General features: G+C 37.1%; 1 protein-coding gene across 12 annotated transcripts in view; it reads left to right on the top strand.

Moving 5' to 3' along the window:
• PTK2 (protein tyrosine kinase 2) overlaps positions 1-27,813 on the top strand; it is a 203,894-nt gene that overhangs the window by 116,733 nt on the left and 59,348 nt on the right. For all 12 annotated transcript variants that reach the window (XM_040547367.1, XM_040547366.1, XM_040547365.1 and 9 more), the window contains 9 exons: positions 2,501-2,580; positions 4,189-4,251; positions 9,267-9,321; positions 14,184-14,324; positions 15,040-15,117; positions 16,086-16,193; positions 17,439-17,556; positions 25,041-25,071; positions 27,490-27,542. In XM_040547367.1, coding sequence (XP_040403301.1) covers positions 2,501-2,580; positions 4,189-4,251; positions 9,267-9,321; positions 14,184-14,324; positions 15,040-15,117; positions 16,086-16,193; positions 17,439-17,556; positions 25,041-25,071; positions 27,490-27,542 — 727 coding nt within the window. The remainder of the gene's footprint in view (positions 1-2,500; positions 2,581-4,188; positions 4,252-9,266; positions 9,322-14,183; positions 14,325-15,039; positions 15,118-16,085; positions 16,194-17,438; positions 17,557-25,040; positions 25,072-27,489; positions 27,543-27,813) is intronic.

Below are 27,813 nucleotides of genomic sequence, written 5' to 3'. Positions count from 1 at the left end.
GAGAGTCCAGCAAAGGGCCATGAGGATGATGAAGGGACAAGAGCATCTCTCCTGTGAGCAGAGGCTGAGAGCTGGGACTGCTCAGCCTAGATGAAGAGAAGGCTCAGGGGGATTTTACCAGCATATTTAAGAAATACTTTTTTTACAATGAGGACAATCTCATCTAGGCTTCCTTCTCCCATAGAAGGTTGGATGTGATGGTCTTTGGAGGTCCCTTCCAGGACTTCCAGGTCCTTTCCAGGGTTCTTTAAATGCCTGAAGCAAGGGTGCAAAGAGAATGGAGCCAGGCTCTTTAAATTCCTTCTGCAGAAAATATCTGCAGTGTCTTTCAATTGAATGGAATATATCCACCCTATAAATATAAATAAGTAGATGGTAACATGACCCATGTTGTAGATGGTATCTGTGGTCATATAACTGACCGTTCTTTCTAATTAATGGGGTTTTTTTGTACATGACTTCGCAAATTAGATGTTTCTTCCATTTGAGCAATGTCTGTTTACTTGGCTAACACGTAGGACTCTTTGCACGGAAACGTTCATGCCTTTGAATGAAAATACAGAATCAAAACATCTCGACTTCCCGGAAGAGGCTTCTCTCTCCGAGTTTGTATCACTTTCAGCCATTGTATTTATCAGATATATGCAGTCTGTGGTTTTTGGGTGCTGGGGTTTTTTAACCTCTAATCAGATAAATCTTGGTAAATGTTACCAGAAAAACTCGAACAGGAATCAAATACAAGAGGGTTTTGTTTTGTTTTACTGTAAACTTGACGAAGAAAGAAATAGTCATTAATTCTACATATCTTGTGTATTACTACCATGGGAGCACAAAACGACGATTGTATTTCCATGTGTGTATATGTTTTGCAAACTACATAATGCTGAAGGGCACTTAGTCAAGTCTTTGACTTTTCCTTCCTAATTGTCAACTCGAATATGTTAGAATTGAATTAAGGATTAAAAACTTATTATTTTGTCAACATATTGAGTCCCAACGTGAGAAGCTTTTTCCTGATATTGCAGCTTTTGTAATAAACCACGTAGGGGTGAGAATGTAGTTATCATATTCCTTCTTCACCATCTTTCAGTAATAAATCAAAAATGTTCGTGCACTATATATCTAGGAAAGTCTCCTGCATTTGTTGCATTTTAGTCTCGGGCTGGATCCAGCTGTTACGCTGATGGGGGGACTGCTGCATGCTAATATTTTACTGGGCAGATGCTGCCTGGAGATGACCTCCAGCTGTTGAATCTGCTGCTGGATTTCCATATCTTTTAATCTATGAATTTCATAGTGGTAGCAGTTTGAAATAGTTTTTCTTACAACTTGGAATCACTCAAAAAACATTGCATGAAGTGTATTTCTTTCGCAGTGTATAATCTCTTCTTTGATCTGCAATTGTCATATTTATGGTAATTCAGGACTTTCTGCAACAAGAGGCTTTAGGATCATAATATCAAGTTTATGATCTCATGAGATAGAGCATAATGTGAGCTATAAAAAAAAAGGTATGCTTCTGTAAAGATGTTACAGGTGAAAAAAGGTCTGTTGCGTGGAAGATGAGGTTTGCAGAGTTAAGTTCTTCAGCACTAGTTCTGTTCCCTCTCTCTGTCCTTTTTATTAATAACTGTACAAAAAACTTATTGCAGTGTTGTGAAAGTACTACCCCAAAAGTACTCTTGCTACCTCTGCTGATGTTGGTAAATGAAACAAGTCTAGGACATGTGGTGAGGCTTTGACCCACCGTAGTCCATCCTGTTGAGCACTTGGTGTGCTCCGTGGCACAGAGGTTGTGCATGGCAATTTATCCCACTTCTCAACTGTCCCCAACTCACCTGGGGACGCTGTGTGCCCCCAGTGCTCCAAATGCACTGGTTTGGCCCAACCATCCTCTTCAGGAGCGAAGACGATGGCCAAACATAGCATTTGGTTTCAGTGTTGGAGCACACTCCTGGCGTGTTTGCTTTCCTACTGCAGATGGCACCCATCTATTTACGCTTGTGTCTTCTTCTTTTTGCTAGTTCAAACATTATTTCAAGTCAATATGGAATATGATTTTCACATGCCACTATTTTTACTTACAGCTATTTTTATTTTCACAGCAGTGCATGGATATTTATATGTTTTATGCACCTATGAAATTAAAAACTGTTAACCAAAATGGTTCAAGAGTAGAGCACACATTCACGTATCTTGAATGCAGGGGTGACCATGTGCTCAGCTCCTTTGAAGATTTTCATTTAATTTAATAAAGCATAAGTGATATTGATGTCGATTATTTTTTTACCAAGTTCATTGCAGTTGAAATAAGTTTCTTACAAAAGTGCGGCTCATTTGCAGATAATATAAATATGGCTTCTTTTTGTGCACTGTAAATAAAGACTCCAAAAAGTTAAACCTAAGATATGTTTATCCCAAAGATGTTTGGGCAGCATTTTCATCTGTATCAGCACTGAACTGATTTTTCTGTGATACGTACCTGCTTCTTTTGCTGTAGGTGAAAAATGACTATATGTTAGAAATAGCAGATCAAGTGGACCAGGAAATTGCTTTGAAACTAGGTTGCCTTGAAATCAGGTAAGCTGATAATTTCATCTATTATTCAACATGTTTCTGGTAGAATATATACATTAATTTTGAAACTGTTTGTAGTTCATAGATCTCTGGCTAATATAGCTGAATAAAACATCATCAGACTTTTTGCTACGAAGTAGCTGGAAAAAAAACTGAGTAGGCCACGTTGTAACCAATTTCTGGTGATCTTTAGATTAAAATTATTTATAAAATTTTAATTACCTCTTGATATTGCCTTCTTGGGATGATTTTTTCATCTGAATAATGCAAAAACCTGTAGAGGACAGTGATGTACATTAAAATAAAAATGCAACCATGGTTTTATTTAGCAAAAAGTCTTGTCATTGTGCTTCTATAAATAAGAATAAATATATAAATCCTACAGCTAAATAATGTTTAAGATAAATGCTGCTACCTTTCCTCTCTGCATTTACTCAGTTTTAATGTGCTGTTTTCAAATGATTAAATCTTAGGGATTTTTTTTGGGGGGGTTGGGGGGGGGGGCGGGTTCTTGTCAACTGTATAGACAGCTGGAAAATAAAGATAAGTTTATCAGATTAGTAGATCCTTGAGACAGTTCCCAGCACAACTTTTGAAACTCCTGTTTTTTGTTTTTTTTTTTTTTTGCTAATTTATTAGCAAATAAGAATTTACAGCCTGAAACATTTGCTTTAGTTACACTGTTGTCTCGCACAGGGACACTAGGAAAGTAGTAAAACTGATAAAAAATCAATGGCACATGTAAACTTGTTAGCACTGAATAAGTGTCCTTTGAACAGTAATTTTGCAAAATAAAAAAAAATTTTGGTCTGTGAAATTGCCTGGACACTGTTAGGGAAAACCTGATGTCCTTGCTGTAAGTTTTGCTGGTAGTCCCAGAAAAAACAAATTGTGTACCTGCACATCCTTCCACGCTGACAAAACTACCAGTGCCTTATTTCAAAACGTGCAATGAATATTCTAATCCACGATTATCTTGTCAGCCAGATCCCGCTTTCCATGGCTCTCTTGGTAGCATGCGGTGGTTCTTCAGCACGTTTTCACCTCGGTGAGGCATTTCTAGTAGATGACTACTAAGACTTTATTTTAAGTGTTAGTGGCCCCCTTTGTCAGTGAAAACAACGCTCCCAGCCCTCTCCCTACAACAGCCACTCATTCTCACATTTTTTTTATTTTTTGAGCTGGTGATTTGAGCATCTCTGGATTGAAACTGTTGGCTCTTATCGTTGGCCACTTCCTCTGGTTCTTCTCCCCATTATGTGCCCAGACACAAGTGCTGTTGAAAAGGAAGGAGATACTGGGAGAGGTGGAAAGGAGCTGCTGAAGGAGAGCTTAAATTGCTTCTTTTGGTAGTTAGGCTTCGTCAAAGTGGTTCTGAAAATGCAGTGCTGGTATTGTCCCATGCAATGTTCCTTGCCTGAAATTATTTTGTCAAAAAAAAAATATCTGTTGTATTGAGGTAGGTTAATAAGGTACTAACACTTATATTTGAATTCATTCTGCCAATGGTTTCTAATGGTAAGTCTCTGAAAGATTTGACTATGTTGGTATTGTAGTTTTAGGTTGGGTTTTGCAATAATTATTGCTTTCAAATATTCTTCCTGACTTCAGGAGATCCTATGGAGAGATGAGAGGCAATGCATTAGAAAAGAAGTCCAACTATGAAGTGTTAGAGTAAGTATTGTGTTCCAGCTGGAGGTTCGAACTGTCTCTTAATCAGATAAATGAAATTCAGGTCCATAAAAGAAAGATTTCATTGTTATTTTTGATTTCATGAAGATTGTTGAGATTTTTGAGTGCATTAAATAAGAAAAAGTTGATGAAACCAACCAAAACATGGAAATAGGAAGAACACGTTCAGCTGGTAGAGGGAAATAGGGTTGGAGTTGTTTAAACTTGATCACGAGGTTTATTATGATTTTTAGTTTTACTAGTGTCTCTGGGATCAACAAGTCTAGTTCTAAAGTGTACTTGTTCCTAAATGATTTTCTGTGCATAGCTGCATTCTTCAGTGGTGACTAATCCGTGCTAAAGTTTGAATTACCTAAAATGCTTGAGGTATCATTTTTTCCTTTTATTTGCTAAGTATGTGAACTTGCTGAATTGTAGTTAACAAGTTGATTATTATACGTATCACAAATTTTAAGATGACCAAGAAGCATCTTTATACTAAAAGATTTTGGAGGATTAATCATGGCGTATTTGATTCAGTCCAAAAAAATCTAAATTCCTTAAAGTTTTAGGGTTTGAAGATAGATTTTATTTGTGTTAGTTTAGTGGAACTGTGTTTCATACATGCGTAGCCCTGTGAGATCTTCAATTATCTTTGTGAAAGTACGTTCTACAGCATAGCATAAAATTTGGATAAAAGTTTGGTGTAGCAATGAAGTCTGTATTTTTATTATGTTTTTAATAAAACAACTCTGCTGACCTGTAGAGGTGTGAAATTAAGAGTATTTTGGAGTATCAGTATTTTCTTCACAATGAATATTTATAAGGTATTTTGAGGAATATTTATAAGGTATTTTGAGGAAACCATATAGTTTTAATGGGTAAAGATAAGTTGGGAATTGCCTGTTTGTTAGGCTGCAACAATAACACTCTCCTCAGATGCTCCACTCGAAAGTTTCCCATCTTCAGAATTTTACTGCAGATGGACCATGCTGCATGTGCATACTGTGACAGGAGGTTGTTCTGTATAATTAATGTTCCCAGTTGGCTGTACTGAACGCACAGCCAGGATTTTCTAGGTCCCCTCGTGTAACATTGCGTCTTGGGGTTATTGTGAGCAAATTGATGAGACCTAAACTTCCAAAAGTGGCCTCTGAGTTTGAATGCTACCAAATCTGGAAGATATAGTTGAGTATTTTAGACGAAGAGCAGAGCTCCCATACTGGCTTTTTTGACCCTGCTTAGATTTGTTTGTGGTTGGAATCTGTGAATTAGTCTTTAGAAGTAGATATTCCAGATTGAGCATAATAGAGACAGCTTCAGTTTAAAAACCCAACTGTTTTCAATCTTTTTAAATGGAAAACAGTTATTCTTCTGTTAAATCAGAAGGATAAATTGAATTTTATATAATGCTCCTCTATTTGTGCAGCCATTCTGAAGTTCTGCTTTTGTTTGAAATTTTTTTTTTGAAGGACTTCATTTTTTTGTCATAGTTGCCAGTAGAAATGTGCTGAGTGAGGGAACTCATAACAAAATGAGAAAGGGCTGAGATGAACAGTATGAACAGTTAGACAAGGCTAAAATGCTATACAAAAGTATACGAAAGTACTGTGGCCTGAAGAAGGTTCTGATCATGTCATCCTCCTGTGAAATAGAGTATGTGACTTGCAGTACTTGCAGTATATATATATATATATATATATATATATATATACATATATTTCAGCAAGAACTTGAGAATATTTAGACAGTTATTTGGCAACTCGTGAAGTACAGATGTTAGTAATGAGGTTAATAACTTGGGAAGCAATGAGACAAAGGAAACAAGGGTTATAACAGATGACACAAGTTTTAATTAAGAATTACAACAGGTAAGAGCTCCTGTAGGACTCAGTATGGGGCTGCTTCCATTTTAACAATGACTTGTCTCTTTCAATGCATGTTTTTTCCAAACAATAACTCTTTTGGTAGGTTTTAACATAATCACTGCTGTGAAATACAGGAAGAAAATGAAGCAAAACCATGATGTGCAAAATGTAAAAGCTTAATCCCATGAAAAAAAAGAAATGTTGAATTGTGCACTTCAGGATTTTATTTTATTTTTTCACATTGTTTGAAACAAAGTGTGTTTTGTATGGGATTCAGCTGGGAGAGACAGAGGATAAAAGCATCTTAAAGTGGCTGTAGATAATTATAAGGTTGTGAGAGTGTGCAAAAAGTGCTAGTGATCCCCAAAATGTACCCATTTGATCTTATCACCTTAATTAGCCTATAAAGGTTTTCTTATACAATTAATATTTATTTCTCAAGTGAGGCTTTTTGTTTCTTTCCTTTTTTTTGCTAGTTTTAGTACATCATGAGGCACTTAACCAGCTGAGTGCAATTTTTAAATAGCACTTTTTTGCATTTGGTGTGATTGCTTCTTGCCTGTCTTTGTCAGATGTCTATTTGATGTATATTCATCTTTGATCAAATTTTCATACAAGACCAAATCTGGATAGGAAATGGTAGATAGAATCAAACTGTTAAGTAGCCTTTAATAGTTGGGCCTTCATGTAATGAAAGAAAAATTTTTTCATAATAAATGTGAAGCCTGTTACCATAGAGCAGGGATAATTACAAGTATACAAATGGGAGCTATATGAAGAAACAGCTGCATCCACAATTTTGTAAAGAGCATGTTAAAGTCTATTATGTTAATCTAACATTACTTTTTTGATGTAACTTTAATTGAGATGAAAAATAAAAATGAAGATATGTCCTGCCTAGAGCTGCTTATCAGTATACGACAAGCGGTATCATCTATTTGTAGTTGGTATTTTATTAATCCTATTGAAGTTTATACATGAAAAAAAAATAAATGCATTTAAGTCCACAAGTAGGATGGAGTAGATGGGGTTAAACACAAAGCTGGTAAAAATGTATGAACTGGGATCTCACTGCTAATTATTTCTTACTGGCAATCAGAAAATAGATGTTGGAGTTCTTAATATGGAGGACTGATTTGTTGTGGTTTATCCCCATATAGTGCAGCTGAGGAGGGAGAGGAAAGAGTTTGTAGGATTGTTTAAAGAGCTGTTTGTGTGCTCCGGTTTATAATGCTTCTCTTATGTATAGGTACCCATCGTTTGTTGTTGACCCTGGCATTAAATCTCTGTCCTCCTTATGTTAAATTCTCCTACAGTAAATAAATTTGCAGTCTAACCTAGAATACTTTATTAACAAATTTAAGTAAGAGTTGTGTTTCGTTGTATTCTGCATAAGAATTTCTTCCAAATTTGTTGCATACAGACCTTACAAACTACACCTCCTTTTAACAGCCAGCTGAATCAGAATGTCACAGCCAGGTGTTGTAGTATTGTTAAGATGAGTAATACAGGAGAGATGTAGGGTGCTCAATTTTTGAAAACACCATTTCTCTCTAAAATGCTTAATGTTAAACTAATATATTCCTTGTCAAAATGTCTTTGCATGTTATTTAGATGGTAATGGTGTGTTAGACTTAGTTAACTGTGTGGGATGATAAACCGCATATCATTTGCATTTGAGAAGAAATGCATCAAAGGAATTAACATTTATGAAAGTTTTATCATCTTTCAGCTTACTGTCATTGCACAGATGCCAGTGTTCACTGCTGTGCGTGAACATTCTGCTCCTCTTGGTTGAGGATGTTTTTAGTACGTTTTGTAGAATTCTGTACTAGTCTTTAGAGAGCTTTAAAAATACCCTGTTTTATTATTTTGAGTAAGCTTTTTATATTGACTTTAATTTTGGCTTTTTTCTTGTGCCGTTAGGCAGCAGTGAATATATACTATATTTCTCAAGCTGGCTAACAGCTTTGCCAAATGTAAAAATTCCAGTTGCATGTCTGTTTCTGCAAAGCATGCAGTCACAGAAAGCTATCATACTCATTTCAGAAGTAGAATACAGTCTTTGTTTAAAAAAGCTTGCAATCTTTTGATCAACATTTAATTTTTTATTTTATTTTTTTAAAAGTTGTCACTAATACCTTTGAGAGGCAAGGATTTAAGTCCTTTTCCTATTTACATTTTTTTTTCTTTCAATTTTTCCTTTTTGTCATGCGAATTTCCTGCTAATGTGTGTACTACTAGTATGTGGTCATGCAGCATTTGATGTATCTGGCCAAATAATGATCCCCTTAACACTAACACCACTGGCATCTAAGCTACTGTTTAATTGTAGTGATACACATATATGTTAAACATAAGGTAGGTGCAGCACACCTAAGCCACAAAAATACTCAATCCTTATGGATGACTGTGAGCCTCTTTGTAAGTGATGTAATTTGGTTGCTTGATGTAATTTAGTTTGCAGAAGCCAAGCTCATAGATTTAGGATCCTGACATACGGATGCAAGAAGTGAGATTATTTGCAATAAAAAGCTGGAAATTCTAACATTAGATGCTCAATATGAGGAAAAAGTGACAGTAGAAATTAAAAAATGTAAATTACGTTATATATGGGTAAAATAGTAGTGGAAAGACTGTCAGCATGCCTACTGAGCTGATAGCACGAGAGGTCCTCTCCTTTATGTTGCATCTCCTACTTAATTCCAATAGCTGTCTGTTAGAATTCGTCATTTTTGTATTACCCGCTTCTCAGCTGATGAAGCTGTAAGACTATTTTTTCAATATTCGTTGAATTAATCTAATGTACAATTAACAGTTTTTATTACCAAAACTTCTCTGCGCCTGAGCCAACATATCAAGTGATACGCTTTCCACATCAGGTACCTGTTTTAAATATGTAATCCTTTTGAGTTTAAAGTAGACAATGCTGCTAATTCCGCACTTGCTGTAGAGTGGCTAAGGTTAGCATATTACTGGTACGGTGTTTGTGATGCTGAGATTGTCAAGGACTTTACTATGAAAATCATTTACTATTTTACATTGCATGCACTAGTTTAAAAAAAAAAAAAAAAAAAAGACCCTGAGAAACAGCAATACAGTATCTGATATTTTATTTTGTTATAATGTGTGTGTTTTTTTTTGTTTCAGGAAAGATGTTGGTTTAAGACGATTTTTTCCGAAGAGTTTGCTAGATTCAGTGAAGGTAATTTTAATTCCACTCAACTGCATGTTACTTTAAAAAAATAAAAATAAAAAATCTGTTTCAGAAATCTGAAAATTGCATGATTAATTTCACTGTATAGCCGTAGGTGAATTGGTGTGTAGTTGTACTATGTTGCTGAAAAAATATCAAAGCTGTCTATCAGATTGGTAGGGCATATATCCCCATAGTCAGGTATAGGCATGCAACTGGAAGAACTGGTAGTGATTTATGTGGCCCTGCTGAGCTAATGTGAGAGAGGTATGCCTCTACCTCTCTAGCCTGGTGGACAAAAACTCAGAACGAGTCCTCAGATTCCCTGGTAACAAATAACTTACTTTCTGAAAGAGAAATGAGACTTCTGGAGAAGGAGGATGGGGACATTAAAAAAAAAAAGGCATATTTTTAGCGTCAGCTTGATGAACCAAATTCTGCCTTCCTTGCTCAAGACTGTAACCGACTCATTCGAGGAAGATTTCCAGCAATTTCCATTTATGTTAATCCTAGTTGAGACTATAAATGTTAGTCAGATCTCACTTCCATTGAAGTCCATATGTTCCCAGAGTAAAAAATGCAAATTTTTTCCAACATGTTCTGAAAGGTGGGGAGGGGAGGAAATGTTAAGAATGGTCACCATGAAGTCGTACAGCTGTAGCAGTCTTGATATGGTTGCCGTGGTGAAATACATCTGTTGTTCATATATGCAAATATAAATCATAAATTGTTATTTTAGAACTGCTTTTGGTAAGCAGTGATGTTTTTATAGAGGAGTTACTAATAGAATTTAACTTCAGATTTAGAAAGTTTATTCATTGTTAATTAAATGGGAGGATAAACAGCAAAGGTCTGTCATGAAGGGGTTTTGTTTCAAAAGACTTCTGAACATCAGAAACTAATGAAGTCAAGTGGATTTAAGTAATCCCTCTGCATTTAAATTCAAGCAATTATCTGGAGCTGGAGGGAGAAATTGTGGTGAAAGGCTCCAGACCCAAATGAATGAATAACTACCTTGAAAAATGTTATTAGGGAGCCAGAAAACTGACCAACAAAGAAGATTGCTCTTTAGAAATTATGAAATGGAGAAAATAACAGAAAGAAGTAGCAAGAATTTCCAGAAGGTGAAGCTGGGTAGAAACTTGCAAAGACTTGAAAAAATGTTGGAGGTCTGAAGAGAAAAGCAAGGGAAGGAAAAACAGGTCTGCTTTTTAATAAAAATGAAATCCCTATTAAAAACAATTTAGGATGCGTTCAAGTAATTAAATGAGTTACTTTGTGAAGACCAATAGTTTTGAAAAAGAAGGGCAAAGAAGGGCTCCTGATGGCCATGAAATGCAAAAATAAGTGTTTCTCTCTATTAGGGAGGTAGAATTACAGTGTCGTGCAGTGCTAATAAAATTTGTTGATATATATGTTTAGGAAATGCCAGCTACAAAGAAGATATCACCCTATGTATGGGAAAACCAAAAAGCTGAGATAATGAGAATTAAAATATTTAGCATTGCAAAGTATGAGGCGATATACGTTGGTTTAAAAAACACATATTTCAGCTTTATTTGGGGAGCTCCTTAGATAAAGAATTCAGGAGTTTAAAGGCATCTGTCTGATCACAGGGCAGCCGTAAGACACAATGATGTTGTGAAAGCAAGCAAGTGCAGTCCCAGAAGGGTCAAGTGAGGTTTCTCTGGGATGAAACATTAGAGTTAGAATCATAGACTCATATAATCATTGAGGTTGGAAAAGACCTCCAAGATCATCTGGTCCAACCATCCCCCTACCACCAATGTCACCCACTAAACCATGTCCCTAAGCACCACGTCCACCTTTCCTTGAACACCCCCAGGGACGGTGACTCCACCACCTCCCTGAGCAACCCGTCCCAATGCCTGACTGCTCTTTCTGAGAAGAAATGTCTCCTCACTTCTAACCCAAACCTCCCCTGGCACAACTTGAGGCCATTCCCTCTAGTCTTACCACTAGTTACCTGTAAGAAGAGGCCGACCCCCAGCTCCCCTCACCTTCCTTTCAGGGAGTTGCAGAGAGCAATGAGGTCTCCCCTGAGCCTCCTCTTCTCCAGACTAAACAACCCCAGCTCCCTCAGCTGCTCCTCACAGGACTTGTGCTCCAGGCCCTTCACCAGCTTCGTAGCCCTGCTCTGGAGACATTCCAGGGCCATGTCCTTCTCATACTGAGGGGCCCAAAGCTGAACACAGTACTTGAGGTACGGCCTTGCTCTACCTCATATATGCTGCAAATAGTACTGCTTGTTCAAGAAAGAGTAAGTCAGCCTGAATCAAGCACAGAGGTAAAGTTACTGAGTCACCCAGCCTACCATTTTCATTACTTCACTAGGGAAGAGTAATAAACCTTCCTATGTTTAGGGCAGTCAGTAGCCATGCCCTCTGTATCCATCTAGATATATCATGTATGCAGAAACCACAGGGTAAAAATGCTACTTATACTAAACCAACAGTGGGCGGGGGGGATGCATATAAACCAGATTCTTTTTAGTTTGCAAATTTTCTCCCACTCTAGAGCATGCCTTGAGAAATAACAGAGAAAAAAACTGTTCTTATGAAATATTTTAAGAGCAATTGTTTAATGCATTTTCTCTTGAAATGAAGTCATTTGCAGATATTTCTCATAAGTGTCTCTTTTGTTGTGGATTAGGTTTTTTCTAACTGACTTCCTATGTTTACGCTTTATTAATGATCTGAAGTTAAGGTGAAGATTATATGCAAATAGTAAGTCATCTTCATTGACTTAAAAGAACCAAATAAGACGTCCCTTTTTGCCTTGAAGTCAAGATGAAGTAGGACAGTGAATCAAATCACGGGCAGAATAAAGTATCTTTCAACAACTGCATGACTGAAATACTTGGGACAACTTCAATCTAGCAGATTTTTTTTCTTCTTCTTATTATTATTCCTGGTCTTTATCAGGTGTCCAGTTAAGGCTATGGTCTTAAGTTCCCTAATATCAGTTTTCTCTATAAAAAAGGGAGATAACCTCCATTACACAGGAAAAGATAGAGGCACAGGAGGGTCTGGTATTCCTAAGTGCTGGGAGCTCTGGGTGCAGTATGGAGGTGTCCTGACTGCCAGCCACTTTTTAGTCCTGCCCAGCATCCACAGCTTGGCACAGGAATGGTTCAAACAAGAGTTGGTAGAAGGTTTTCATATGCAGACAGGGTAATTTGACAAAATGGCAGATTACTTTGTTCACTTTATGACATAAAACTTATGTGCTGAGCTGAGGTGGTTTTTTTTCAGTCCACATATGCATTGCTCCAAAACTGATCATCCTTTTGTATGTGAATATGCAGCACCATTAGATCGCTGCTATAATGCTCTTTTCTTAAAGCTACTTTTTTAAAAATCTCTAAAAAAATTTAGAATGGTGGATGTTCCTTAAAGGATTCCTAAAAATTAATGCTTAAGCTAACTGGAAATGCTAATGTCAAAAGAAAGTTTGTATATGCGCAGAGCCTGGAGCAGTTTTAGGCAGCGTGAAAGAATGAAGACCCTTAGTGCTGTTATGACAGGAAATTTAGATACGTTTTGGTAGAGGAACAATGGTAATTCCTGTTTTAACCTGAAATGTTGCAAAAATAAACACGGTTTTGCATTTTATTATTTGTGTTAGTTGGAAGATATACTAGAAATAGGTGTTAGCAAAGGTAATTTTTTTAAACATCCCATTCAATCACTTTTGACTCTGTTAAAGCTTTGAAAAGGAAAAAAAAAAAGGAATAGGTTTTGAGATTTTGTCACTGTGCAGTAATGTAAGCAGTGATGAAACCCCAAGTTACTTACTTACATGCTACTTAAATAGCATCCTTATGCTCTTATGATTAGGACAGATGAGGGAAGCTACAGGACTTTTGTTGGTAGTGTTTGGGTGTTTTCTGGTGGATAGTCGGGATGTTTTCATTTGGGATTCCTGATTGATTGTTCCGTTTTGGGGTGTGTTAAAGAGATTGCATCTCAGATTGCTTTTATTGTGATATGGATGGCAGCCTTCCAAGGGATATGTATCACATACAGGCAAATATTTCTCTTTTCGTAAGTCTTTGTTTAGTTACCCATTTTTAAAAAAATGTGGTTGCTTAAAAATCTGCTTGGATCCTCTACATGCTTTGCGGCAGGACATGTGACAGGTGTCTTGCTCCATCTCATTGTCCCAAATGGTGTGGCTATTGGAAGAATTATTTGTACTGCTATTTCAAAGTGTTTGTTTCTGTCCTGGAAAAAGTTACTAGAATGATATGTAAGGGAGTTAAAATATTTTACTTTTCAATTGAAATATTTCTTTTACTTTTATATTAGTTTACTATTTTATTTATTTTTTTAATATGAAAGTCATTTTGCATTTTATCAGACTTCAATAATCCAGTATGTAATGGATAGTCTAAGATATTTGCATGGAGAGATTAAGATTCAGCTACAGCTGAGGTATTCTTACCAGATAAGAGAATGGTGATTTAAATTTAAGACAAATTAGAAGGTGTAGGGTCCTGATGGCAGTGCTTTTCTGTTGGTAGACAGTTAAGATGTTGGGAGAAGTGAGGAATGTAGAAAAAGTAGTTCCTGCAAAGGTTAATGTTTTGTCTTTTGCTGTAATTTAATCAAAATATTATTAGCTAGACATTCCTTCTGTAAAGTATAGCAGAAATAATTTTATTCCCAAGAAAAATTTGTAAGGAAGAACTGTTCTTTATATTTTGAAGTGCTTTTTTTTTTTTTTTTGAGAATTTTCAGGGTATCATTTGAAAAGGATTGTTAATGATACTGAGTAAATGAAACTCTTAAAATGCACCATCACTGACTAGATTTAAAATAATGAATTTTTAAAATTTTCATGCACAGGCCAAAACGCTACGAAAATTAATCCAACAAACATTTCGACAATTTGCCAACCTTAATAGAGAAGAAAGTATTTTGAAATTCTTTGAGATCCTCTCTCCAGTGTATAGATTTGACAAGGAATGCTTCAAATGTGCTCTCGGTGTAAGTAGAAGAATGCAAGTCACCAGAATACATGTTGTAGTTACAAGTTAAATTGGTTTTGCTTAGTTCTTCAATTAAACGCTTGCTTAGTTCATCTTTTGATGTAGAGAAGAGTCCTTGGATTTCATTAACAACAAAATATGTTTATTAATTTTATTTGGAACTTTCTCAGTTGACAGTTAAAAAGCACCATTTATTAGTAGGGTAAGAATTGTACCGTATTAGATGTTGTTATTGGTGATTCATTTGTGAAAGCTGAGCAGTTACTAACTTGGTTTCCTGAGGAAATGAGACTCCTCAGCTTCTTCTGTTTGTAAATTTTCCTCTAATGGCTTTTAATCTCTACCAATTACAAATAAATTTTGCAAAGGGGTCTTAAGTCTGCAAACTTCGTGAAAATAGATACTCAAGTAGAATTTAGAACATGAACGTCAATGTCCATGAGGAGAGAAAAGGAAATAAAGGAAATTTATAGTTCTCGTGTAGACCTAAGATAAAACACATGGCAACTCACTCTGAGTAGGACAGATCCCCAGGAAACTCGTCATCAGGAGTTTTGCTACTTATAGAATTACTTGATTTTAATATATTTTAAAATGTTTGAGGAGTTTGGAAGCTTCTAGAGATTAATTACTAAAAACTGTAAGGATAACTTGGGAGGATAGTGTTCCATTAAACACACTGAAATTTTACTCTTTCTCCTTCGATTCTGAAGTCAAGCTGGATTATTTCAGTGGAGCTGGCAATTGGCCCAGAAGAAGGAATCAGCTACCTTACAGACAAGGGCGCAAATGTAAGTCTACTTCTGCTTTCTTCTCTCATGGCCTGTTGTGAATTGAACTTGACACGAAGAGGAATTGCAACTCTAATCTTCGAAGTAAACTCAAAAGAGCTGGGAAATTCAACATACAAAGCTATTACTCAGATATTAAGTCATGATTTGGGATGGAGGAAACATAGTTAAGTAGAGAGAGCCCTTACCACTGAATTTGTTGTTTTTTTAACCCAGTGAAGTGCTTACTTAAGGAGTTTGAAGCATTTGTGCTCACTTTTTTAACAATGAAACATGTAAATTATTTTAAATTATTTTCTCCTTTCTTCAGGAGGTTGTGTAAGTGAAGAGCTTGTTTATCAGTGTTTAGCATTTGTGCAGTCATTGCTGGCTTATTTGTGTTATTTGTCTTATTTTGTGCTCTTAACAGCCTTGCTATTGCCTGATGTTACAGCATTGCCAGTACACCTTCATGGTGCAAGGAAGAATGTTTGGACAGGTTCTTTATCAAAGTGTCTGGGACATTTACAGTCATGACACAAGTTAAGCATATGTCCAACTTCTGTTGAAAATCATTCAAAGGTAGTGAAAAGATTTAGAGATCAGGAATAGGTAGCCAGCTAAAAATGTACCTCTTACCAGCTGTCTGATGATAGGTAACTATGCTCTAAGTGCAGATACCGTGTTGGTATAACCTGTTGGGTTTTCAGTCTTGCCCTCCAAGACGTTGTTTCTGCTGTGTACTTTAGCAAGTGCCTAGAGTTACTCAACAGTGACCTCTGTAGGCAAACTTGGTGCTTGGTTTCACTTGGTAGATACCTTTGCATATTTGTAGATACTGTTATGCAAAGCCCAATGAAACTGTAGAAAGAAACAGAGGAACAGACTTCTAAAAGTGTAATTTGGAGATCAAGATCTACATATGGTTCAGGAGTAAAGCCAAGGTATTTTGTTTTAATTTGAATTTTGTTTCCTTTGCCTTTTTGTAGCCAACTCACCTGGCAGATTTTAATCAAGTGCAAACTATTCAGTATTCAAACAGTGAAGACAAGGACAGAAAAGGGATGTTGCAACTCAAGATAGCAGGTGCACCTGAGGTATGATTTTTTGACAGTTCTGATAAACTTGCTATCTTTGGTTTTCCTTAAATAAAATAAATGAAATTAGTGTGCTCTAATTAAAGCACTCTGTATATTGTACTTCTGGTCTATAACTTCATTCTGAATTTTTCTACTGTCAGTGTAGTTGACAAATACATTGTACTTAAAGCATATGCCATGTTTGCGCTTGTATGTTTAAGCTGGGGACAGCCTAACTACGTATGCATACAAAGACTTCAGTTATTGTTAAACTCTTGCTCCTCCTGTAGGTACAGCCCATGCATTATATTTTAAATTTTGCATTCCAGGCATTCTGTATAGTTGTTTGATTTTTCTTGTGCTTTAAGAGGGAAGGGAAGTTGAGTGTGAGTATTCATTATACTCATAAAGCTCATTACGTGCTTTTTGTTTTGCATCTGGTACTTGTATACTCTGATATTTGTAAATGAGGTTTAATTTGAAAATACTAGCTCTTAAGTGCATCTTAATAGTAGCCTGCATGTATATATGATGCTATGCACTGAAGAGAAAACTGAGCAATTTCACTTTTGTGAAAAGGGAAGTATAAAAGAGAGAAAATCTGTTTTCCTCATATTTCATGGGGAAGAGCTGGAAGTGAAATCAAATCTTTTTCTTGGTCCTGTACACAGGAAAACAGTCATTGTGATAGAGAAGCACTGGGGGCAAGTTGACAAATCTGTGCAGAAGAGGCTGAATATTGGAGTTATTAAAATTAATAGTTCACCTGTATGTCTCATCTCCTTCTCCATTTTTCCCCCTTGTCTTTTTAATTTATTTTAATTTATTTTGAAGTTGGGGAGGTTACTTTTTAGGGTAAAGAATAAATTGCTGCAAAGGGGTGGGAAAATCGTTACCGCCTGTAAGGGTATCTAAGGAATGAGCAACTTTTATAGAATCGTCATGATTATAGTCTTAAAAGTCACAGTAATTGTAATGAACAGTGGTTGACTAAAAGTTTGCCTAGTGAGCCTTTTAATAGATCCAGATTAATCTTAGATTTAGGTGGAAGGTTTTATCAGCTGTACTTTCTAAACCTTGCATTTTAAATTTGCTACGTAAAAGGTAAAGCAAGAATCTGATATTTTTGTACTCACCCACTTTTTTCTGTGGACTGTTTGTGAGTGTATGTAAAGTTCTGATGCAATGACACAGCTGTTCTACTCAGTGCTTGCAACTACAATAATCCCTCTCTGTTGGTGCCTTGTTTTTCTTCTTCTTTAGCCTCTGACAGTGACAGCACCATCCTTAACCATTGCAGAGAACATGGCTGACTTGATAGACGGATATTGCCGACTGGTGAATGGAGCCACGCAATCTTTTATTATCAGGCCACAGAAAGGTAAGGAGGTGTTTCATTCTGGTAGTGGCTATACTCTTATCTACTGGTAGATTATCTTGCACTTGAACAGAAGACACAAGGTAGCTTCAAAATCCTCACCCGGAGACTTGTCTTTCTGGAAGGAAACTTAAGGTATTTTTGTTAAGGCAAACACTGACAGTCAATGTCACTCCATTGAAAATTACTTAATGACTGATAATTTAGATTGTTTTCCAGTAGTCATTGCTTTACAGTATTCTGAACTTAACTAACAGAAGTAAATAAACTGTAATTAAAGGCAGCCCTAACAAGGACCTGTTAACTTGAAATACAACACCTTAATATTCAAGTAGAAATTCAGAGAGGTTGGTTAGAATACCTTTAGGTAAGACTATTGAAAGTTAGTGTTCTCTTCCCAGATAGTCAAAATTTCTCAGGTTTTATTATTTAAACTTTGACAAAAGTCCTGCGAGTCTTTCTCAATGAATAGAACTAAAGCAAAGAATGTATTTTGTAGTGTTGATCTATTGTTTTTTAGCAAACCTCAAGCTGAAAGACATGAGACCAGGGTGCAGCTAGAGCTAGATGTAAAGAGAGAATTTAATTAAATTTCAGTAGAATTTTTTCTACTTTCAGCTAGCTTTAATTATTGAAATATGTCCAATCAAAGCTGCTTGAAAATGGAACTTTGTCCTTCTTCCATAATCCTTGCTTATGGAAATTCATCCAACATTTTTGGTTTCTAAAACAATGAACAAACTATTTCCTTCTTGCCTGTTTGTCATACAAGAAAGTACATGAGCCATTCTAGAAGTTCTACAATCCAAACTTGAGTCCCTTTATAGCCACATTTTTGCTTTTTTTGCCACTAGCTTTCCCTACTCCATAGTTGTTTAGTTCATTGAAAGGGGTAGCATTATTGAAATAGTTCAGGTCTTTCAGTTTCAGGCATCCCGAACCAAGATTTTAATTTCAGTAGTCTAGTTTATACCTTTCAGCAATCGTCTTCTATGCCTATTCTTATTTAAAATATTCACAATACCTTAGTTTTTCTGGAAATCATGGTTTGGGGTTTGTTACAACCCTTGTTATTCACTCCCAAAACTTCCCTTCCAATATCCCTAGTGAATTGGCAATTTGTCAGCTTTAACTATAGCAGCCAAAGTTGAGCTTTTAAGTTTTTCATGTCCTAACGTGTGCTCTTCTCACCTCTCAGTCATCCTAAGTTAATGGATAGCCCTTTCTAAGTTAATGGGAAGCCTTGCTTTTTCTTTAAAGGCACCCGTGTAGGCCATGTCCAGTTCTTGCTACTTCTACATTGATGGTATTTCAGAAATTTGGTCCACTTAGCTTCTGTTGCCAGTGCAAATTGTCAGTTTGTTTCTCTGCAGCTGGAATGGCTTCCTTTTCTTATCTACACATAGATGCTTTTAACTCCACAGAATACTGCTGCCCGATGATTTCCCATTCTGTCATTCACAATAGCAACAAACAGGCATTTACGGTCCTCATCAAGTCTTAGCCCTGTTCATCCAGTGGGCCATCCTCCAGCGCTGTGCATGGCAGCATTGATTGTGTTCCAGTCATGGCTGTTGCCATTTCTCTGCCAAACCCTCCTCTGTTTCTTGCCTTAGCAGGAGAACAGCTCCCAGCCAAAATCTCTACAGGTTTTAACCTTTTCTTGTCAACATAACCTGTTCAGTGATGCATATAAGCAACTGCCATCTAAGACTAACAGCGCTAATGGGTCCTAATATTCTACTGCTGAAAGTGGCAATAAAAATTGACCCACTCTGGTTTTACTTTTTCTAATTCCTTTCTTCTACTGACCTGACTTGCTTATCATTCAGCTATTACCTCTTCTGGACTCACTAAGCTCTTTTAAAGGCAAGATTTCTGATTTTTCTACGTTATACAGTACTAGACATGGCTATGCCATGCACTGTGGTTTGACTGTAGGCACTAATGCAAAAGAAATCAATGCATGTAAGAGAGGGAATGTGTTTATTTGCATGATATTCTTCTTAGCGTATATTAACGTAGAGCAAACAAGCAGTGATTCACTTAAAGGAACATTATATAGCACTTTGGGAACATTCCTCTTTATGCAAACATTATGAGAATCCCTCCAGTTAAAAATTGTTTTTGTTGTTTTGTTGTTGTTTTGTTTGAAGCTTTTTTTAATATTGTAGCAATACTCAGTATATTAATTAAACGTCTTGTAGGAGAGCTGTCCCCACCAGATCTGAATTCCCACATCCCTCCAACAGTGAGCTGTGAAGCATATCAGAAACAAATCATGTAGCAACTCTGGATTCAACAGATGTGTTTTTTCCCCTCCATGAGCTTTCCCATTCTCTTTGTTCTAAATGTATATGTTTATTGCAAGACTCTTTATAAATTGTCTTTGTTGATTACTACAAGAAATGTATGTTTTTGTGATATTATCTGCACAATTAATAATCCTGTTTCTCTTAATTTGGTGAGATCACTTAATGTTTAAGACCTGGACAGCATTTGGCATATTTCCGTTCAGTTTGTTTTATTTATCATAAATATTTTAGTACATAGGTCAATTTAGTCCATTGTTGAAACTTTATGAACTTGATATGTGCTTGCATTATCATACTTAACTATTTCAAAGTGCACAAATGAATGATTGATTAAAAACTTCAGCTGACATTAAGTAGCTATTTGCCGACTGAGCTATGTGCTGAGTAGCCTTCCTGTGATCTGAGTCCAGTGACTGAATTTTGAATTTATTAATCTATTTATTCAAGCTGGTTAGGTAATGCAAAATTGTCAAAACTCTTATAAAAGGCTAAAAATACTCTGGGGGAAAAAAACACATTTGAGTAACTGAACTAGATAACTGATTGTCATTCCTTTAGATCAGAACTCGCCTTTAAATTTAAACATTCCCTTTGAATATAAAAGGATTAAATGAAAACTCAGACCTTCAAGTCTCAAAACACCAAAATTAAGTAATCCATGAAATTCTCCAAATAAGTGTTTACTCCTGTGAAAATTGTTCTCATTTTAACAGAATGGCAACGAACTCTAATTAAAATACTAAAAATACTGTCAATGCCTGGGCACGGACACTCCGATACAATTGTGCAGAGCCGAATTTTATTTTATTTTATTTTTTTTCAAGTGTGTGAAGAATTGGGCAAAATGTTGTGGGTTTCAACTTGTGAAAAACAACATATGCTTTTACTGGGATGCTGTTTGTAATGAGTTTTGACTTTGGGCCTGCAAAGGTACTAATGAAGGCTTCTGATTTTATCTGGGATATAAGCTGTAAATGGATGAGTGCCAGCTTGGGTGTGCTGCCTGAAGTGATCAGTTTGTGCACCAAGAGTACGTAGGCATCTGTGCCATCAGCTTTGGTGGGCCATTTCACCAGTACTTCCGTACAGATGGATTTTCCCCAAATTTTCTCCAGTGAAAGTAGAGGTGTCTCTAATACTACTTGATGGTAGGGTTCTATTTCTGGCTTGGTTTTTTTGGTGTTTTTCTGCATATGTTTATTTTTCCCCTTTTTTCCTGTTCTCCTTGTCCATATTTGACCAACCATTTGGGGCACATCTCTGGTGGCCAAAATGGGGACATTGTCCATTGTGGCTGGCCAGTGCGTTGCTCTGCTACTAATGAGAATGAAATCAGTTGTGCTTCCTGTGGGCAAAGGACAGTAAAAAGGAAGATTATTTAATTCCAACCCCCTGCCATGGGCAGGGACACCTCCCACCAGCCCAGGTTGCCCAAAGCCCCATCCAGCCTGGCCTTGAGCACCTCCAGGGATGGGGCATCCACAGCTTCTCTGGGCAGCCTGTGCCAGGGCCTCACCACCCTCTGAGTGAAGAATTTCTTCCTTATATCTAATCTAAACCAATCCTCTTTTAGTTTAAAGCCATTCCCCTTTGTCACTACACCCCCTGACAAAGAGTCCCTCTCCAGCTTTCCTGTAGGCCCCATTTAGGTACTGGAAGGCCGCTGTAAGGTCACCCCGGGGCCTTCTCTTCTCCAAGCTGAACAACCCCAACTCCCTTAGCCCGTCTTCATAGGACAGCCCCTTGATCATCTTCATGGCCCTCCTGGAGACCTGCTCCAACAGGTCCATGTCCTTGTGCTGGGGGCCCCAGAGCTGAACACAGTGCTCCATTTGGGGTCTCACACATGCTGCCTTTTTCCCATTCCATCACAGTCCTTCATTCCAGTAGCACCATCAGAAGTCGGTTCACGTGTAGAGCTGTTAGTCTATCACTTACTGCTTGTCCATCCTTGGAGCTACTGATTCTTCCTGCTGTCTTCTGTGCTGTGCTTTTTATTTCCCTGCTTTCTGCAGCTGAAGTTGAAAATAAGACAGCTTTCCTAAACGCAGTCATAAAAACATAAAGGCACTAAGAGAATGCAGATCAAGTCACAGACTCCAAAACATCAGGAAATGCTTGTTTAATCCTGTGTCCCTCTGTGTTATTAATCGTTAACTATGTAATACCACCTCTATTTGTGTTCTCCTTATCTCATAAAACACATAGGATGGCTTCCTTCCAAGGTGGAATCAGGATTTTGTTGTAAAAGAAATGTGTTGATATGGCCTTTGCTTTATATTTTATACCAGTGGGAAGCTGTTCAATAAGTGAAGTAGAGAGTTGCAGAAACAGAATGGGGAGATATCATGTTTAAGGATATTTAATATTGCCCTGGAAAGTTAGAGTCTATATTTATCTCTTTTAGAGAGATCCTTTTTGATATGTAGCAACTTCAGCTTCCACTGCCAGTTGCCACCTGTATGGTATTTCTCACTTTCTTGAGGGTTTGGAGTTTTATGTTTGCAGGAGAGAGGAACAATCTGATCTGCAGCTGAACTCAGCACTTGGAACATGTGCAGTGTTATAAAATCAGTCTCTGTTTCTGTGAAGTCCTCAAATATACTGATACTGATATGCTCCTCACACACACACAAAAAAAAGAGAGGAAATTAAAAAGTCCATCTTTAGAATACAGTTTTGAATAGTGTGCAGTTAATATGCGATGGAGATGCACACACAACAGCAAGAATACTTACTCTGAATAGTTTTTCATTAATTGTACGCCAGTTATCTTGATTTAAAAATAGCAAGTGATGAAGTTAAGTTTGCAATTTAATAAAGTTCTTTTAACATAGAGGTCTGTGTGTTTGTATAGTTTCCTGAGCCTTCAAAAACAGGCTGGCAAGTATGCTATATCAGTAACACATGGTTCATCAGCAACATCTGATTAAATCCATTGCCAAATGCAAGAGAGGTATTGGAGTAACTCGATGCAAGCTAGAACTCGGGATGCTTTCACAAAAAAGGGCTGACAGCTGGTGGAGGTATCAGGAGATACCAGGTGGGGTCTTAAGCTTCTGTGCCTCATTCACAACCCTAAGAAGGCTTTGCCGGGTGGTGGGCAGGACTCTTGTGCCTGTTTCTCCAAGCTTGATATCTTTTGCCTAGTTCAAGCCAACATGACTCCTCTAGTGCCCATTCCAGCCTCTCTTTTTTGGATATCCCCTCCTCCTGCATCTTTTTAGTGCCAGGCTGTCACCGTCAAGCTTTTGATTTCATACTTGTCACTCCACACTGCCTTTCATGATCTTTGCCTTTTGCTTCCTTCTCCAAAAGGTGTAATTTCCTCCAACAATTGACCATACCTCTGTGTCCTGCCTCATGCTTCTTGTATAATCTTCCTGTTCTTCCACCGCCCTCCAGTTTCAGGCCTTTTTTCAGTCACTTTACCAAGCTACTCTGTCATCTCCTAAAATCGGGGCTCTTTGTTTCCCTTCTTTCCGGTACCTTCCTTTCCTACACCCCTGATCTCATCCTTTCTGCAGTTGTGGTGGACCCTCTTGCTCTTTTGCTTTCAAGTATGATTGAGCCTGTCTCTTTTTGCTCCAGTCTCCAAACTTGCTTGGAAAGATCTGGTTTTGTAGCCCTGGGCTGGATGTGGAGCGTGTGCACTTCTTTTGTAGGAACATGTTGAAGTCCACACGAGGTCAGAGGAGAGATGGAGCATGTCTGGTTACTTGCTGGAGATGATGCATGTACACTTTGGTCAGTGCTAGGTGGGCAGATGAAGAACATACTCAGTTGTTTTGGGAACATGGTGCATGTCCATCATCTCACATACAAAAACTTCAGGGGGATCAAGGAGCACTGGCACTGTGTGGGCTGGTGCATGTTCAGTTTGTCACTTGGGAGCTGGTAAGGTCTGGAAAATGCTCACCAGTTGCCCAGGGGACAGTGCCGGAGTCTCCCCACAGAGGAGGGATTCAACTCTGAGGCTACATGATACCTCTGTTGAGCATGCGTACACTGCAGTGGGTTTGGGGTTTTTTGGACAGCAAAAGAATTGTAACTAAATGCTGTCGTTTGCCATGTTAAGCATGACATTTGGATATCAGGCATTTCACTACTCAGTTCCATAGCACGCAAAGGAGAGACTGTAGTTTTCTTTTTTAAGGTCCGGAAATTTCAGAAATTTTAACATAGGATAAAAACAATCTAGAAATAATGTGATTCTTTGTAAACAGTATACATCTCCATTTTCTAAAAGCAGCTCTCTTCCATTTTCTCTGAGGTCACTGTATCACTGTTACAGTGATTTGGAGAAAGATACTTGTTCTAGTTACCCACTTTCTCACCTTCCCTGCGTACTTCCATATACTGCAAATTGTTGGTGTTTTAGTAAAGGCTTAGTAATTTCCCCATCATCCTTCCCCGTATGAATACTGAGTGTATCATCAAATGCAGATGGGAAATACAGTTGATTATTTACATGCAAACTTTTGCACACAGTGCCATTATCACAGAAAGACTGGCAGAGGATTTGAAAATAGTTTATAAGAGGATACCCTCGTTTCTAGCTACCGAGCATTACTATTGTGTAATCTCAAACAAATGGGAAATTAATATTATATGTTACATGCATTAATGACTGTTGTCTTGTTTGGAAGTTCAAGTTGGCTTAAGTAATTTTATTTATGTGTATATAGTATGCTTATAAATACACTATATATATTATCTTTTATATATTTTTATATGTTTATTTTATACATATATATTTATATAAAAAGCCTGTATGTATTTATATGTGTATTGTGTATATATATGTAGTTAGCACATCTTGGAAATGAGAGAAGCATTTCTCCCTAGGGAGATGAAATACTGTCATACCTTCTGCCAGGTGATTTATCAGAGTTATTTGTTATGAATAAAAGAGGAGTCATATTCTGTTTACATTGCTCTCACGCAAGACTTTGCCAGAAGGTCTGTATCTCTGGTTAGGAGCTGCGTTGATATGCTGCTGTTAATATAAGTATAGAATGGTCTTTTGAGTCAACATGCTCAGTTTCCCTAAGAGGTTGTGGTGATTACTATTTCATGCTTGTATACATTGCACGTTGAGAGAGGTTATTTGGAAACTGAAATAAAATTCTGAAATAAAAATTTAATTCCGTTTTCTTCTTCTTTACACAGAAGGTGAAAGAGCTTTACCATCAATACCAAAGTAAGTTTTATGCTTTCTTTTTCTTTATGTAGTGAAAAATAGTTTTGCTTAAGTGACACCTTGGGACTTTTTATACGTGCTTAATTTTTATTCTTGCTTTTGGATTCTAGGACAAATAGCAGGAAATCATTTGGGACTGCAGAGCATAGATGACTGACAGTAGCATTAAACTATAAAGATACCAGAAATAAAATCCGTAGGGAAGAAGTTCATAATGCATCAATAATGTTTGACAATAACAAAAGTAGGATGTTTTGGAAAAGACTGGAGTGGGCTTCAGGCCATTTATTTCCAGTCCATACGTAAATTTAATTATAGGAGTAAATTTGATTAAAGGAGTGATGCTAAACAGTCCTTACATTGTCACTTCAGTCTCTCTGTGAGTCAGTCTACAATGTTGTTCTTTCCTATTTGTCCTCTTTTCTGCTTATGCAAATATGGAAAATATTTCTTTTTTTTTCCCTATCATAAATCTTTCATGTCTCCTTTTTTAAATTAAATATCCATAATGGGACCAATCTGAGTTGAAATCTCTAGGTTTGACTGTAATAAAGAATATCACTTATACGGCAGAGAATTTCTCATCTATTTTTTAAAAAATATAATAATGTAGAAAAGATCTTCTCCAATAATAATTGTAGATGTGTAGAAAATCCTAATCTGTATCATGCAAATAGATCTGAATTCTTTGTTTCTGCATAGTTTCATTATGATACTCAACCCAAGGTACGATGGGACATGCTATCAGCATCTAATAATTTTTATTTAATGTGTGCTAATACATTTCTCTGCACCTTTCTCCCTTCAGACCTTTCAGGTAAAGAAAAGATTTCTAATTTGACTGTTTGAACTATGAATACTCCTTACCTTGTTGGAGTTCGTAGTCCCTAACGCAGTGATAGGAAGCCTGTTAATTCTTCCTGCTGATTTTTGCCCACCTAATATTAGTGCCTAGATCTCTGTCCCTATCTGGCAAGTTGTGATGCTTGTCTACCCTTTCCATGTGCATTGTGGCTTCCTAAAATTCAGTCTGTTAACCAGCTTGTTTGGAGTCTGACTGCGTCATCAATAGCCACATTTTGACCCAGTTTAAAGCTGTATCTCATCAGATTATTTTCCTTGAGCCTTATCAGACAATGTCACTAATATCCAGTGTCAGGAGATGATGGTTGAAAGACCACGTGAAATTTAACCTTTTATATTGTTTTATCTCTTCCTTTTTTTGGAGGAAGTCCAAAATTATTATTTTTTTAATGATTATTATTATTACTATTTTACCCTTTGGATGGAGTATGGAACATGATTTATTCCTGAATCAGCAAGAAATGGGCCACTTAGATACTAGTGGTTGCTCTTCCTTCACGGGTCTGCTGCAGTCCTTGCTAGCCTAGCTCTGTCACAGTGCAGAAAGAGGAGTTAAAATGCAGGGAGGAAAAGGAGATGAAAGTCGAGGCTGGAAGCAGTAAGATTGGTAAACTCAGTGTGCACTCATACAGGAAAGGAGAATTTGTTTTTACTTAAACAGATACAACTGAGGAACACAGCATAACCTTCTAATTACATACATTTCATCTTACTCTTGGTTTTGTTTTTCCATTGTAGGGATTTCTGGGATAAAATAAGGTTTGAAGGAGAAGCTTATTGCCATTTTTGGGACAGTTTACCAGAACTGGATTAGTATGTTCATGTCTGTATAAACAAGAGCACCACATACGCTCTTAGGCTGACAGCAGAGGAAGGGTCTTATGTCAAATGTATAAATGTACTAGCCAACACCATCGTGCATCTGGAAGTACGTGCCTTTGGCAGCTGAAATTTCAGATTTTTCAGAACACCAAGTGCAGTACTCTTTTGCTCTCTTGCCATTAAAATTACATATGTACGTGGAAAAAAATGCTAGAACAATTCACTGGAATTTCTGTTAGTGATGAACTTCTATAGCTAAATAAATTTAATTATTTTTCTATGTTAAGTAAATGAAGAAATCAATTTAAAATTGTTATACAGGATAAGTCATCTTACAGAAAAAAAAATCTAAATTCTAAAATCTAAATTTTGTATTTCCAGTATGGTAATGAAAGTAGATACACCATCAAATTGTCTGCACTGGCAATGTTTAGACATGTACTGCTTGATTTTAAAAGTTTTTAAAACTCATGTTTCTCTTTGTTTTTTGAAATTCACCCTGACATCGTGAAGTTGTTTGCTAATTAAAATGGTAACGCGTTCTCTCCGCTCCTCCCTTAGCTGGGATGAAATGGTAGATTCCTTTCTGACTTTGCTCCCCCTCAAAATCTGTCGCTGTGGCAAATGGATTGGCCCTGCTAATTACAGTAGGTGCCCTGTTAGGATGAATTCACAGCGTATGGGACCGTGAAGAATGTACAGCATTCAGCGATTCAAACCTCTCTTTTACAGGCTGGCCAACAATGAGAAGCAAGGAGTAAGGTCACACACGGTCTCTGTATCAGGTAAGGCTTGTAAAAAAATAAGTAAGCGAGTGTATTTTTAAAGCTAGCAGATGTTCAGACAGGTTTATCATTTGCAGTTAGCTCGTTTCTTGCTTCGTGGCTGTTGACTTCCCCAAGACCATAGATGTGCTGCTTTTGTAGTGGAATTTGTAAAGGGAAACTTTTTCCAGCTATCCTTCCGTGTCGTGTTGCTTGCGAGAGCCCCGTCCGTGCAGTACAGCAGGGCCAGGCTACTTCAGAGCCAGGCTGTCAATATTCCCGCTTGGCTTTG

Source organism: Cygnus olor, chromosome 2 (genome assembly GCF_009769625.2).
Source record: "Cygnus olor isolate bCygOlo1 chromosome 2, bCygOlo1.pri.v2, whole genome shotgun sequence".
Lineage (NCBI taxonomy): Eukaryota > Metazoa > Chordata > Aves > Anseriformes > Anatidae > Cygnus > Cygnus olor.
The sequence above is the reverse complement of the archived record's forward strand: the minus strand, read 5'-3'. Positions and strand labels throughout refer to the sequence as shown.